We start from the raw sequence: 16,646 nt of genomic DNA on the forward strand, positions 1-16,646 counted from the left end.
TGCATAGTTCAGGGGAGGTTTTTGTTTTGTTTCTTTCAGCCCACTGGAAATGGTACAGGTACAGGCTCATTAAAATAAGTAGTCCTACCTACCCCGCATTTGTGAAAAGCCTAACGCTTCATTTTATTCCACTCAGAGAAAACTGAGAGCTGCTGTTTCAATGCAGACAAGTAAAATCTTAACTACACTCTCTAGATAGAACTAAAATAAAGATCTAAAATACTGTTACATGTTTTCAAGTGATCCATATACCTTCCAGTCACTGCTGCTCTGACTCCTCCAGTTTTGCTGTTCACTGGACGCTTGTCAACAACCGGGATAATCAATTCCTAAGAAGCAAGACAGAATTCACACTCAAAGCTATTAATTCTTTATAATAATTCACAGAGACTAGAAATAACTTTATTTTCTATACTCACAAGTCAAACAGGCCTGCTGAAAAGCAATTACAAACTCAACATGCGAGTTCTTTTGCATTTACTAAAATTTGTTGATGCTGGAAATGCATAAGCTCCCCGTTTATTTCCAATTAAAACAAAACATGGTATGTTTTAGCATCGGTCACAGCTCTGCATTTTCTTGCCACCATTCTATGCTCATTTAGCAACAGATAATAGAACAAGGCAAATTTACTTTGGAGATTAACTCTCGCAAACTAATTACACTCAAGAAAAATTATAAAATATTTTATACTAAATTAAATATCTCTAACTTCAATATTTCTCAGTGACATCTTATTAAATAAAATTAAAATAGTGGTGGATTTTTAGCTCCACTGAAGTCGATGACAAAACAGAGAACTTCATCCTGAGGGCTCTATGCCTCTTCTGAAATAGGGGTGGAATAATCAGTCCTGAAAAACACTGCAATGATTTCCTTCTAAGATAACACCAAAGGAGCAAATTAGATCTCAGTACGCTGGATCAGATGAGCTCAATTTTTTAATTCATCTCAATTTTGACTCTTGTTTTTTAAATTTGAGCTCAGTAAGGATCAAAAGCCCACCCTGTTGCAGCAGCGCAGTTCCAGTGGAGGTCGGGAAGTGAAAGCACCGGTTCAGAATTCACAGGAAATGGTCATTTACCTGTTGTGGTCACACCAACAACAGCTTCAAGCTGTTCTCCACTTCTGGTTTTACACCTATCTCACTTTTTAGTTGTAGTTCTTAAAAGCTCCACAAGAGAAAAAGATTATGAGAAAAAAAGTCTATTATGCATATAGAAGGCAAATCAGTAAAAAATACTGGGCCCGAAGGACAGAGCTCTTCTGAACCCTGGGAGTTAACACAAGTCTGCTCCCTCGTAATTCAACAGGAACTTTACCTTGTAGGCTCAACAGGAGCACATCAAGGCCATTTGATTTTCTTCAGGATATTCAAAGTCATACTGGAAAAATTCTGTGCCTTTTACCTGATTTTGTATCACATAAAAAGGTTTTCTCCTTCATTTTGTTTTTAAGTTGTGTGGGCATCAGCACATTTCAACGCATTGTAGAGACAGAAACTGTTACGCTGTTCCGACACGCCAGGTGAGAGGTATTTTCTCCACAGAAAGGAACAACTTCTAATAATGGTCATAAACAGTGGCTAGTGGTTCTCCCGTGGCAGGAGGGTTAGGTAGGACACGGACAAACCAGACAGTGCAGCATACAGAAACCTTGCAGTTCCAGATAACAGGCACGCACTTGCCAGATACGATGCTTGACACAAATAACCAATTTTGTTGCAGAGTGGGAGTAGCTCAATACAGTACATACCAATTAATAAAAGACATTACTGCCTAAAATTACTGGTGAACCTGCACTCAATACCAGTAATTTACAGAGATCAAACTGACACGGAAAAAAAAATAAAGTTAAAGTTAAATCTGCAACACACTTGAATCTCAAAATTCTTGCAGCAATTCCACAAAAAAATCAATGACTAATGATACTGGCCAAGTGTTCAAAATGAAATCAAGCACATGGCTGTACACGTTGTAACCTTCAGAGGCTGAAGTTGAATTTGATTTCTTTCTGGGGAAAAAGTAAAATGTGCAGATACATTCTTGAATAAGAATCTTCTTCAGAGGTTAACAGGAAAACTTCAAGTTGATTCAAGGTAAATACTGGCTCCTGTTACCCGAGAAGATAAGTAAATTATAAGCACAGTGGGATTGCTGTGATGTTGTAATACGTTACTGAACATACAACTATGTTATTTCCCCAAATTCCTATAACTTGTATGATCTGATATAGACACAGATTAATGACAACACAAATACATTGGTAATAAAGTGCTTTGATAAAGCATTGCAACTTTCTCTGTTTCCAATAGGAATATTTAGTAAAATGTTATTAAAGATGTTAACCTGAGAGCCACTGCAGCATAAACAAAACAGGCACTAGGACCTAGAAATATGATATGCAAGTCTCCCCACACAAATCTGCAGAAAAAAATTGCAACAAAAAAAAAAGCGCAGTGGTACCTCAATCATTTTTAGCATAGCTCTGAAATGTGCACTCAAGAGCTATAGGATAAATCTCCCAAACTCCATTTCACATTAATGATGTGCATTAAAATATCCACTCTTTTTAGATAAATGGTAAGGCTTATATCAAAACAAAGGAACCCAAACAAACAAACACAAAAAAGACAACCAACCAAAAAACACCACAAAACCCTTGGCATATCTTTGGTAAATTTATAGTGCAGCTATTCTGTTTCGTCTCTCAAGGGGAAAGTTTTCCAAAGCACTGCATCCCCTGCCACTAAGAATCTACTAGAAATTGCCACATTCACTAGGATCTCTGATGCTAACCTACTCTATCAAACAAATGAAGAATGTGCAGTGAAAATGTTTCCTGTTTTTAAATACACTGTTGGAAGTATAATTAAACCATGCCAGATTTCACACTGGAAAGTAACGGCACCTTTCAGTTCTCTTGCAATAGTTTAGGAGCACACAAACGCGAGCACAAATTTCATGGCAATTTTAAATAATAGATACCCAAGCTGCTATTTGAAAACATCTGTAATTTAATTATTGTTAATCTAGATTTAGTCAACCTTTGTCCCTAGAAAAAAAGACACCTGTTTTTCATTTTGCTTAGATACTTAGAATTATTCAAAATGCAAAGAAAGGCTAGAACTACTTAATTAAAAGGTATTACAAGCGTGTATTTCTAAGCTTATATTGCTAAAGCCTTGCTGTATTGTCAAAAATTTTATTGGAGTTTGCCTTAAAACACAGTACCATGTACTCACACATGCCTAGATATATACCTGTATTTCATACTGCAATTTTAGTAGGCATACCAACACACAACTATGTTACAAATCACCCAGTGGCAGTGCAATAAATGGTAGTGCCATCGAAATGTCATTCAATGATTTTTCAACTCCTGAACAACAGCATTCTTTCCGAACAGGTCTGTCCAACCAAACTTGCATATTGCTGGACGCTGGCTTCATCGCTTGGCCCCTTCCTCCTCTTCTTATACACACTGTAAGGCATTATGGTTCTCTTGTGAAGTACTCGGACTCTGCCCAGTTCCTTAACACGACCTTCATCAACTGCAAAGAGAATCAGAGAAAATAAAAATTAGTTACATATATTGTCCGTATGATCTTAATTTATGCAACTAACTTCAATATGCGTAATGAAAACTATCTGCAGTAATAAAACTAATCTACAGATGAATAGCAGATGGAAGCAGAGCTGATCTGCAGATCTGTTTGCTTGAATTATGGTTGAAAATAAAACATAGCTTGCAAAGTAACTGTATTTGTGATGTGTGAAAACATAAATCAAGCACCACCCATTTCTATAGGTGATGTAGAGCATTTCTGAAAGTTCCTCTACTGCTGTGCTTTAAAATTCACAAGACCAATGCCAGAAGTGAAACTCTATCTGGGAAATAATTTCAAACACAACTGACCAGCAAAGACTTCTTGTTGCCATATTTGCATTTAATCAGTTTACAAAAACCACCAGCACAAAGCACTCCTTTTCCGTGATGTTGGAAAATGGATAAAAAAAAAAAAAGCTCTACACTTTTTGCCTTAGGTAAGCATAAGGCAATAAACTATCTTCCTATCTTCCAAGGTTAAATCCCCACGCCAACCCCCCTTTTTTCCTCATTCACACTGGTTTCTGAGTTTCTCCAGTTGAATGAGGCTGAACCCATGCCCTTGCTCATGTCTGACCCCTGAGCTCTGCAGGCCCATGCACAGAGGCAGCAGTGCCGGCTTGACACAATCCCTTAAGCTTTCAGATAGCACACCAACACTGAATCCCATACCCAACCTACAGAACCCCTGTGACTTCATTTAACCGGCCATACACTTCAGAGCAGTGTTGAACAAGGTAAAGTTTCCCTATTTTTATGAATTCCATTGATGCTACTTTTACTGAATAGCAACTTTATATAGCAGCTGCACGTCCAAAAATTGGCTCCACCGTGCTAGAAAACTCTTTAAAGAAAGTGAGAAAGAATGCCACATGCCTGGGGCAACTGTGGGATAAATTAACATTATTGCAAAATACTGGTAAAAGTCTTAGGACTTGCCTGAACTTCAGGTTTACTTAGCCACCAGTGAAGAGAAACACAGAAGCTGAAATAGGATTTTGAGAAGAGAGCTATATAAATTCAAATAACAACAGAGAAGAGACGCTAGAAGTCAACATCTGGGTACATAACCTACTCAGAAATTCCATCCTTTTGGCATCAGGACATTATTCTACTGAAGAGACGGCACAGGTAAGTGTAACTGTGTAGCTCTGAATATTGCAGCAATCTCTGACCTAAATTAAATTAAAACATTTTGTATGTTCATGTACTTGTTTCATTTAGGTTTAATCATTTAAGGCTCCCTCGACTGGACCTGAGTGGTACCCACCCTCCACCGTTCTAAGCAGCCAACTCAAAATCAAACCAACTGCTGTGGAAATCAGCAGCTACTTCATGGGCAAAAATGGTCTTTATTTATAAGAGGACAAAAAGAGGTGGAAGTTTTTCAGCAAGTTTCACAAGTGGCAACAGATCCAAAGTACAGGGGGTAGGAAGACACCAGTTCTGGGAAGCAAATTGGTCACCAGGTTCTGTCTTGCCTTGTTTTACGTACCTGAAGCTTATTAAAGGCTGAAGAGCAGCGCTCACCTGCTTTTCACATGTAAGTAATCTTTGGACTTGCCACAGGTAAGCGAAACAAATTGTCTGGAAGAATACTAAGAGATTTATTTTACAAATCTCTATTCAGATGTAACCCTTATTACGGAAAAGCTTAACGCTCCCTTTTGGGTCTTCTTTCTGCTTCAATAAAGACAAAGGAGGTCATTAAATGCTTTGTGTTGCGAGGCACTCTCAAGGACCTAGCCCTATTCATCTACAGCAATGCCTTATAAACATTTTTCTGCTGATTGCCTGAATTTAGTGTGTGAAACTTAATGAAGGCTGTTTTACAAAGTTGAGAATGACTTCATTTCTTTTATCTGTGTTTTGATTCCCAACATGAAAGTACAATGTCTTTTTTAAAACCTAGCTACGAAGAAGTGGTTTGAAGGAAGCAACTCTGAATAGGACTTGCTAAGATTGCATTCTCCACTAATTATTGTTGGCAATTGCTTTAGATAAAACACCCAAGTCAAAAGCCCTTTGCTCTGGCTTTCTCTCCCTCTTTGAAATCCACCAGGTTTTTGATGTGTGGCCAATGCCTTCCTGATATCCCAACAGGCTGGTTTTACTACCAGCCCTACTGCCTCTTCTATTACATCCTCCATCTTTCTGAAAAGCGCACCAAAGCACCACTCACAAGCTTAGCTTCTGGAGGTGACACAACCGTGAAGTTATTTTAACTTCTTCAATTGGAAAGTTTATATTTACAGCACCTCCAGGCTGACTGGGAGTTTGTGTCCTGCACTGGACGCCCGCCAAGCCCAGCCGTCATAAAGAGCCTCGTGCCAAAAGCACTTTCAGGGCTGCTCACTACTCACTGTTGATGCTCGCTGCTTTTAAATAATACTGAAGCCTGATACTCTGGATGAGTTCATCTTTTGGCTCCTAAGTGCTCCTGGCCCCTGCTTCAGTTTCTTACAGTAACTAAAGCTACTGTACCTTGAATTTCCCTATAGCCTCACTGGCTCAGCTGAACTTAGTTCTTGTTGTTCGGCGTGTGTTTTTACACACTTAGTCTACTTTTACTCATGACATCAAGCACAGTCGGTGCATTATCCTCCCTGGAATCGGACCCACGCTAGCACTAGCTCTACAGCTATATTAAACAGTTATTACTACCCGGGTTCTAGCAAATTTGTTAAACACTGCAGCCAAGCACTTTCTGAAGCGGGGCTTGCCAAACCCTGCTGTAGACCAAGCCTTTCTTGGACTGTGGCACGGTTTCACAGCACAGCCCCGCAGGCAGGAGAAGGCCCTCCCACATTAATCAAGAAAATCCCAAATATCTTGAAAAGTCACTGTAATATGAATGCTTCAGACATCTTTTAAGCTAAAGACAGTAAGTGCTGCGCATAAACAGAGACTGCACAAACAGAGACTCTGTAATAACTAAAGCTGAGCATCAGGAAAGCTTCAAACCCAGGTGTGTCCGGTCCTACAAACTTACATAGCTTCCCTGTGTGACCAGTGCTGGGATACCAGAGTAAGGGTAAGAGAATAAGAAAAACACCTCTATTAACAAGTATTATTCCTGGGCTTTATTGAAGCAGTTTCAGTTGGAGACATCTGTTTCCTGAGGGACCCAGACTGATCAGATAGTGAAACTATGTTGGGGCAACTTTAATCATTATTGCAAGTACTGTATGCAATACTGTTACCACTAAAAGCTAAAAAAAAGATCATTTTTTTTCCATCTCACACTTTCTTATTTTATATCTCCTGAGTCCCTCTCTAACCTCTGCTTCTCCTCACAAGCAGTCCATGCATTAACTTATATAAACCTCAAACCAGATAAAATCACGGGTCTGGAAACACCTCATCTTTCCCATTTGGGAAGATTGGATTTGGGGGAAGGAGTTCTGCTAACGAAGACTGTTATAAATGAGCAATAGCACTAGAAGGAAGCACAGCACTGCTAACATCCATTCGAACTCTTGGACCCTTGTCCTTGTATTTGTGAAGATGATCTTCTCACTGAGTTGTTGATTAATTATAGTCTCCAGAAGAGATACCGTCACTTTATATATAAAACATACACTGTTTTACTCCATAATTCAGTTACACCTATTGATACCACTGTGACAGTAGTTATTGCATAAAATTCCAAACTTCAGAAAATCAATCCTGTAGACTGAAAGCACAAATCATTTTAGGAAAGCGAGCAACTGAGGATGCCAACCATGAGCCTAAGACCTAGGCCATACTTACAGGCTATGCTTCTCCAGGGCAAAGAGCCATTTAGGTACATATCCCATCTCTAGCAGTGGCCAAAAGTAGATACCTCGGCCTGAATACAAGAGACGTAGGCACCTCAATAAGAACACTATACCCATTTAACACTGCTACCTGTATTTTATTTATTTAAAGATGTCTCACATTTTTACATCATGTCTGAAGAACGCAGCAATCTTCCTCTAGTGATGTTTCTCAGCTATGTTTTCGCACTGATTTACAACAATTTTCAGGAGGCTTCCATCAGGTCACAGCAACAATTTTTTTTTTTTTTTTCCCCCAAATGGCTTACAAATTTTAAGTATCCTCAATAAAAACATCTGAATGAACATAAGAAGAGCTATTACATTTTTTTATGCACTGAATGATTCGAAGTCTTTTCTTTCTTCTCTGTAAGGTATCCAGTGTAATTTAATGAGAATTAAACTGAAAAGCTTAACATTTTAAAAGGCAGAGGAACATTGGTTTTTAAGCCTATAAGAAGAATCATCCTGTAAATCTCCAACCTAAAATTCCATCTGAATTCTTGCTAAATAAATTAACTGCCACTTCTCCGTCTCCTCCCCCAGAGTCCTAAAACACCAAATTATTTATGAAGCATTTGTCTAATGAAATTTGAATACAGGAGTAGTTTCATGTACAGCCCAACCGTGATGCCATAGATGCAAATAGCTGTTAAAATTCTTCTCACCACACCCCCATATCGCTACTCAACGCATTAAATTCATACTTGTGCTCTGCATACATTACATCTCTACTCAGCAATTATGAATGGGCTGAGACGCCGGGGAAGGACACAAGTGAAGTCTGCTTTGGATTTCCCTTCACCAAAACTGCTGCCTTCGAGCAAAGGGCAGCAGCAGAAGTGCCACGGGGCACGGCAAGGCCCGATAACAGCGCACAGCCTCAGGATGCCGGGGAATGGTCACTAATCGACTGTCCCAGCACCACCACACACCCAAAAGTCTGGGCTGCAAATGACCTTTTTGCAAGCCAAAAAGTCACAGTGAATTTTTAGCAGGGAAAATTGATGCACGTGCCTGACAAGACTTCTTTAAATAAGTAGTAATAAGTGGAGGACTTCCCTGACAAACAAAGCTCCCTAATATCAGTAAAAAATGAAACATCAGTAAAAATCAAAGCAAGAAATAGGAATAATCTAAAGACCAGCTCTGTCAAGTGTTGCCTTGGCAGACGTCGGGCAGATTTTGGCAGGATTTCTCGGCCCAGCTGCCCACACACAAACACACCTCTGCCAAAAGCACAGACACCTTGCAAAGTGACACCAAGTAATGAGCGAACAGCAACAGCAGCGATGTCCAAAGGCAGCCCCATCCAGCAACCAGCCCAAAAAATGCTGCTGTACTCAAGAGACCAGAAAGAACAAGGACAGAAGTATAACACAGTCCTACACGATTCATTTTTTATTTCCTTACACAACCCCAACCAACCTCCTCAACACCCTGCAAGCCCCTTCCCAAACCCAAGATGTGATTTCCAAATGCTGACGTGCGTTTATTCCTGCTGAAATACCCGCATAAAATCAGCAGGAGTTATTATTTTACCATTTTTATTCCCAACAGAAGCTAAGCAGGCATCAGTGTGCACTTACACTCATTCAAATTTTCATTTCTGACATTTTTTCTTACGATGCAGGAATTTATTCATATTTTTATGAAGTTATTGTGGGAAGCTGAAATCTGAGTATTTTTCTTGTCCGCGTGCATTAATATTTATTATTATTACCTACTACAAGGTGGAGTAGCTACATCTGGTCAGCAAGCCCACGATGCCTCTCCGGGCAAGCACGTGCAAAGCAGAAGAAGGGAGAATGGCAGAGCGAGCTCTGCAACCGCCTGCTGCAGCTCGGAGCAGGCTGGAAGCCAACATCCCAACGAAGAGTGCTACGGTTCAAAGGTTTTTGTAGCAGGCTGTTACTAAATCAACTTTTCAGCGGTGGCTGACTTAATTCAAGCTGGTTTTGATCAATATTGATTTAAGGAGGGCAGTGATCATTCAGGTCCTAAAAGCATTCTTTTTCTGTATCTGGCAGGAGCAGCAGCAGGAGGAAAGTGCTGTTTAAAACCGGTGTCTGGTGAGAAAAAAACAACCACTGCATCAAATTGTCTGAATGCAAATATCTGAATTTTTGACAATACAGAACTTTTCCCAAATACGTCTCAAAGTCAGGCACAACTCTTGTGGCCAGATCACAAGCTACGATGATGACGTTTCCTGAACGAAGAGCAGCAAACGCGGATCAGTTGAGAGCAACCCATGACATGTGCCTGCCAGCTCTACCTCTTCCCTTATCCCCTTGAATACACTTCTCACGTGTATGAAATCTTTAAATTTGTCAATGGCGTAGAAATGGAAGCAAGTTCACATTTCTTTCAAAGTACATTTCTCCATTTCTGGGGAAGTGAGTGAAGAAATCATTAAAATTAAGTGACAAATACATGGGCTTTTTTTTTTTAATAGGAAAAAAAATAAAGTAGGCTGTCTGCCAACATTTTAATAAAAAGCAATAATCACAGGAAGATATTTTTTAAAATTTTTTGTACATAATGGATTTAGGATTAGTAAGAAACCTTACTGAGGTCTGGTATTTCTAATTCAAAAAAGAAATGTGGCACTCCTGCTAAACTCTGAAGCAATGCTGTTTCTGTTTATAACTTTCAGTTTCCTTAAATGCTGATTGAAATCCTTGGAAAAAAGAAAGCATTTGGCCATCAAAACACCTCTTCCTCCAACGATACTCTTTGTATTTATTTATTTTTTTACTGTAGTCATCTTGTTGGAGGTTACAGGAGGATATTGCAGGCATCTACCAGTGTTTCACTTGCACAGGCTGGTGGTTCAGAGTAGGACATAACCCAGAAACTAAATATACCAGTTTTCTGTTGTTACTTATACATGTGCCTGAGGCGCACCATAAATTTAAAAGGCAAAGCAACTTGGAAATGCTCTCCATTTAGCAAAGTTTTTTTCAGCTACTCTGGAAAAAGAAACTCATTGTTCACGTCTCATGAGTAACAGCCGAGATCTAGAAGTCCCCACATTTCTCTTTGCTTGCACTGTAGAAGTATTAAATTAGAAAACCCGGAAAAATCTGCAAAACTGAAATAAAACAGCAGCTAAAAAAATCTTGTTCTGGAGACTAAACATGACCTTATCTAACATGCCTCAAGGCAAGAGCATGGCGGAAAGGAGGAGCTCTAAAAACTGCCCGTGAAGACAACACCAGGTTTTTATCCACAACCTGGCCTTTGTTTTCAGATGGGCTTTAATATTTGCCTGCTACCTGCAGTTCACTTAAGTCACAAAATAAGTCACAAAAGACTTATTTCTAATACCAAACTCTGTGCAAGGCATTGGCCACCAGTACAACCCTGGTCGATAACACCTTCTGGGACACGCCCGTTAATTGCTGGGTGAAACGAGGAGCAGCATCCAAAGCACGTTGGGTTCCTCAAAGACTGCCCTATGCAGCGAGGACCTCCGCGCCCTCCCTCGTGTTCTTTTAGTGCTTCTGCATCCATCCTTACACCAGGCATCCAGACTTTATTTGCTCTGTAGCAGGAAGGAACAGTGGGAGAAAGTGAAATTTAAAACTGCGCCATGAATCTTACGATTCGCTGCAAAAGCTGTCTTAGAAGGAAACTCCCAGGCAGATGACTAACGTTATATATTTTTGTTTCCATTTTGCTAAAATAATAGAAATTGAAAAACCATTTTACCTCTAAAGATTAAATCCACAGAAGAAACATACAAAGATTAACAGTGGACAACTGCTGTATTTTCAGACAGACAGCCCAAAGGCTATGTTTGTTCTTTTGTTTCAAGTTGCTGGGGATTTTAATTTTAAATTTGGAAGCAGTCAGGACTTGCATCAGTTTTAAAGATGAACACAGCATTCCCATTTTTCAAAACAAGGAAAGATACGCTAACAGCCTTAAAAATAAATTTATAAAGAGTTTAAAAAAAAAAGCTTCATGACATCCAAGCTTTCAAGCTAGGTACAAAAATGATCAAAAGAGACATCCACCCCTTACTGGAAACACAACATCAATGTTCATTTGTTTGAGAATAACTAAAGACTTGTTGAATTTCTTTTAAAAGAAATGCTATGCCTGGTTTACGTGACCTCTTCAGGTTCACGACCAATGACTTTAAAACAAAGAAACTCGAAAAGGAGAAGACAAATTAAACTTTCAAATGTTACAACTGAAATAAGAGATATTAATTACCAGAAATAAAAATCACATCGGTCAGAAGTCTAATGTATCTGATCTTTGAATTCAAAATACTTTCTTACTTCTTTTAAACCATTATTTCTTTTTTTTTTCTTGACCAGCAAAACATGGGAAGTCATCCAAAAACCCGAAACAGGCAATATAGAGTGACGAGATAAGCAATTTGCATTAATGCTGGTGTTTATGTACAACTCTAAGCTGAAATGTGCTTCTCCTCATATTGCTTCTTCACACATCAAGACACATTAAGACCAGTATGCCTTGGGGTATGAAAACACCAACTCAGATGAAAACAAGAGTACAGTTAAAATGAAGCATTACAAAAAAAAAAAATCAATGAAAAGAATTCCTAATTAAAACCAGAAAGCACAAAGTCACAAAGGAAGTACAGTAAAAAGTTCAGGATATTCTCGATCAGCCAACCCTTTGCTGTTCAGTTACTCTAACAAGAAAAAAAAAATAAAAAATAAGGAACTTCTGAAATCACTGTTCAAAAAGAGAATGTTTCTAAGGGGCAAAATGCATCTGATCAAAATATTATCAATGATTCTTTACAAAACGATGACAGAAGCAGAGCCTTAGAATGGGTAAAAACAGGAAGTTTTGAGGGTAAATCTTAAAGACATCTTACAAACAAAGGCCGCTGGGCTTTGTGCCTGAAATCATACAACTGGTTTATGATTTGCAATTCAACTTTTAGAAGCAAGCAGACTAATCACTTGACAAATGCATTCAAACTCTGCTAACCCCGCTGTGCCATGCGGAAACAATAACTCATTGTGTTTTGACTCTTATTATTCTAGTAGTAAACATGAATGGGGGCCAATGGAAAACATTTCCTGTGAACGCAGCAATTCAGAGCAGTACTGCGAGTTTGCAGCCGTAATTCACAGCAACCTGCAATGGTTTCTGCCTACCTGCAAATGCAATCCTTTGAATATACTGGAATATTAACAACACTAAAATCCAAGTACTGCTCACTGTTCTGGAAACATTTGAGAGAGATGGGTATAAAACAAGAAGTACACATTTCCAGGTTTATTTGAGGAGCTCTCACACAATATGATTATTCTAATCTACTTCAGTTTATTACCCTGAAATATTGTGACAGAGAAACAGCTACCAAAGGGCTAGATTTAAACAATACTGATGATTCTCCAAGGACTTGCCTTTCAGGGATGCACTGCAAAGGAAACTAGCAGTATCTGGGAAAATGTGAACTAAATGACACTGAACAGGTTTCTACCCAAGAACAGCATCCAGTTTGCTCCCAAAGTCAAGATTTTAAGATGTTATGGAGAGTATGTCAAGACAATACTGCACTTTTAGATGCTTCTCCAGAAGACAAAAATGAACTAATCAAGTCTACTGAAGTTGTATCTCTGGACACAATGCTATTCTTGATGGCTTCAGATCTGAGGAACGAGAATGTGAGTTGACAAGGACGTTAACTGCACACTGGGTGTGCTTTCCTTTCTACTTCTGCCTATTTTAAATACATTTTGAGGGCCTGCAGGCAACCTTTAATTATGCGTTCAGTTGAAATGCCCCATGCATACAAAGACCAGAAGCAGAACTAGTAGGTAGAGCCAGCTTTTAAAAGCAGTAATTCAACCCTATCTGCAATCTGGAAGCATTAGCGTCACCGCTGCGTGACGGGAGCCTGAGCTAACAAGCACCGTGAGCCGCTCGTTGGCCCTGCGTGGCCCTCCCCAGACGTTGTGAGCCTGCAGGATCCAGGCTCCTTCATGCCTCAGCGCATTTCTGCTGGGCTCTGGAGGCATTCCCAATGCGTGACTGATCAGGCTGGGATTTGGGAAGGTGTACGTGCTCTGGGTTAGCACCGCTGAGATGGACCAAGCTTAATCCTGCACCAGGCTCTCAGAACCTTCATCAGCTGCCTTTGGCTGTTCCTCAAAGCACCCAAGCGACTCTGAGCACAGCTCGGTGTTTGGAGCTGCTCGTTTCTCTTTAGAGACAGAACCAAAAATCCAAACCAGTCCTTGGAAACTGCTTTTTCTTTATTTTCCTTGCTATGAGGGAACTAAAACTGCATAGGCATCTTTCCAGTTTGCTTAGGCTAGGTACCTGTCAAACTCAAGAACATCACAGCAAGTAACTCGGGTGCTGCTGGGACAGACATTATCATGCCTCTGTGTCTGTGAACTAAAGCTCGAGAATACTCAGTTAGGGATGAATCCTGAACAGAAACATGAGGGATGGAAACCAACTGCTACGTACACACTTTACATTAGGGGTGAATGAAATATTCCATCATTCCTCATGAAAAACATCAACAGGCACTTTTCCTGGACAAATGCAGAATGCTCAGCTTGTTACTAACTCTGGTAGAACTGTAAAACTAGTGAGTACGCTGATGTTTCAAAGAGAGCAGATTATTCCATCCACTTCCTGAACTTACTTTGCGTAAGAAAACATTTTTCAAGTTACTGCAGTTTTTAAAAGCAGAAACTCAAAATAACAGTTGAGATGAAAATGCAATGAAAATGCACTTTCACTAAAATACCTTCTAACTTTCTAAGATTTACCAAAAACTGCCAAATACTCAACCCCGCTGTACACAGTGATTTTCTAACCACAAAACAATGCTAAGCAGTCTAAGGTTTGTAGCATGAGCAGTGCCTAAAAGGACAGAGTGACCTTACTGCCTGTGTGAGGGAGGGCAAATCATGACTGTCCTTCCAAATATCTGCATTTCTGCAGCTTCCAAGCACAGCAAAGCTGGCTTACACTTCTGACATAAGTGTTTTAGACTTCATTGTTAATGTCAAATCAATTTTACAAGGGCTAACAAGAGAGACAGAGCTGTTGCTTCATTTCATATCTTACTGAATCATTTTGCATTGCACAATAAAATCCAGGAACCACAGTTTGTAACTTCACCATCACGACTCTGAATTATAACTTTGCTTCAGTAGAGTTAAAAACTTTTTATGTGGCTGAGTTAGAAATCTTAAATTAATTAAAATAAAGGGAATTTAAGCCGTCCTGTATGCTTTTTTTCCCCCCAGTCTATTTTGTAAACATTTCCATCTACTTATTTTCATCACGTTTAAGCAAGAATAAAACATTCTGGCAGCTTTATTTCTTTTTCTGAAGCAAAGCCCTCCCATGGGGCTGCCCCTGAGCCAGCTGATAGTGAAGGGAAACCAATGAGGAGTTCAGACTGCCACAAGAAGGCTTCCCTTCCAGCTGCAGTGCCCAACACTTTCAGCCAGGCTCCCCTTGACTCTCACTCATGGGTTTTAATGACGTTTCGAGCCCCACAACAAAATGCAGCAGTGAGCTGCAGGCTTGCAACGACAGCAGAAGCAGAGGAATAAAAGACAGTACAAAAGACAAAGACTTACAGGATTACACTTTCAGGAGTTGCGGCTCCAAACAACAGGATGGAAACAGGCAAATTTTTGTAAGGGCATAAGAGTTAAAAACTATTTATTAAAATAGCTGAACTGTATTGAAGTGAAAATGGCAGGGAGCGGGAAGAGAATTTTTCAAACAAAGGGCAAAGTCCTCATTAAGTTGCTATTTGAGAATGAGTTAAAAAAAAAATATTAAAAAAAAAAAAAAAAAACAAACAGAAAAGTCAAGCTGAAAATTACAAACGCAAGCTTTTCTGTGAAACGGGCAAAACTGCAGCAATTGGCAGTAGCTTATCAGCCAAGTAAATCAGATTACAGCAATCAATTTACCGGCTAAATTAATTAAAACATGGAATCAATTATGTTGCCTAAAGCTCCATATGCTACGTCGGGATGATGTTACCAGAGCACGAGTAAACACGCTGGGAGGCACCGGGGAGCGTTACACGAGGGCTGACCCTGGAAGGAGCTGGCTGGTGGCGTGCGGCGAGCCGGGCTGCAGCACATGCCTGTGGTGTCCCTGCCACAGCTGCTCCCTATCTGGGCCTAATTACAGCTTTTTAACTTTTATCACATTTTGAAACTAACCCCATATGCTGGTTATCCTCTGCTTGAAATAAATCCGCACGATCCGTCTACTGAGCCTCACTTTATTTCATTTTTAATTTCTGCTCTTGTGTTTCTAACACCTTCTGAGAAGGGAAAGTGATGCCTACAAGGCTCGGCATCCTCGCCCTCCCCACAGCCCCTCTGAGTAAGCTCAGTCCTGGGTCCAGTCACAGACAAGAGCAGAATTATTCTGCTAGAGAACCAAACGTTGCAACAGTAAAATGGTGAACCCTGAGCAGGAAAGGGCATCTTGAGCAAGCAACCATCAAACACGTTGGTTCTGAGCAGTGGAGAAACATGCCAGTATGCATCTACTTTTCAAGCAAAGTCCTCAGAAAATTACATCACTTAAAAATATATCTCTTCATTACACAATCTCCCTGACGGTAATTTTGGATTAAAACTTATTTTGGGGAATTTTTCAGCACAACCTCCGTGTTTCATGAATTGCACAAGAAGCCAGATGCGGGTGCTTCCCGAGGTGCCTGCTTGACTCTGCTGCATGCAGTGTGTCAGAGGCGGATACATTTAGCAGATCACTGCATGCAAACTGTAAAACAAATATTTAGCAAAGTTTGAGAGTTGCTAAAACAACACAAAATGGGCTTTGTATCGTGACTGTACATTAAATCCCATTTTAAAGACCTTTCCTTCTTTGCAATTGATTGTGTTGTGGATGATCCATTTCAGATCTGCTGATCCTCTCTAACCTCCCCAGGCCAATTCGTGCCGTGCTCTCTGCGTGCAAATGTTCCTGAAACATTTTCAAAGCTGCAGAGCCAGCTGTTTAGGACCCACAAATTAATGAAGTTAATAATGTTACCTTTTTATTACAGAAGCACTTGAGTGTATTTTTGCATATTAGACCAAAATCCCATGCCAGTCATTTCAATTGAATCCAAACATAATAAAAAAAAAAAAAGAGTGAAAAAAATTTGCCTGGCTACACCTTATTGGCACTGCCTGCATTGTTTAAGTATCTTGTATGCTCAAGGATTGCACTGGATTTAGA

The 16,646-nt window shown here is 39.8% G+C and overlaps 1 protein-coding gene across 6 annotated transcripts in view; it reads right to left on the reverse strand.

Moving 5' to 3' along the window:
• Nucleotides 1–367: 367 nt before the first annotated feature.
• Nucleotides 368–16,646, reverse strand: part of ATE1 (arginyltransferase 1) — an 85,227-nt gene continuing 68,948 nt past the window's right edge. For all 6 annotated transcript variants that reach the window (XM_027460064.3, XM_027460061.3, XM_027460062.3 and 3 more), the window contains one exon: nucleotides 368–3,553. In XM_027460064.3, coding sequence (XP_027315865.3) covers nucleotides 3,375–3,553 — 179 coding nt within the window. In that variant the 3' untranslated portion in view covers nucleotides 368–3,374. The remainder of the gene's footprint in view (nucleotides 3,554–16,646) is intronic.

Source organism: Anas platyrhynchos, chromosome 6 (assembly GCF_047663525.1).
Source record: "Anas platyrhynchos isolate ZD024472 breed Pekin duck chromosome 6, IASCAAS_PekinDuck_T2T, whole genome shotgun sequence".
Taxonomy (NCBI): Eukaryota; Metazoa; Chordata; class Aves; order Anseriformes; family Anatidae; genus Anas; species Anas platyrhynchos.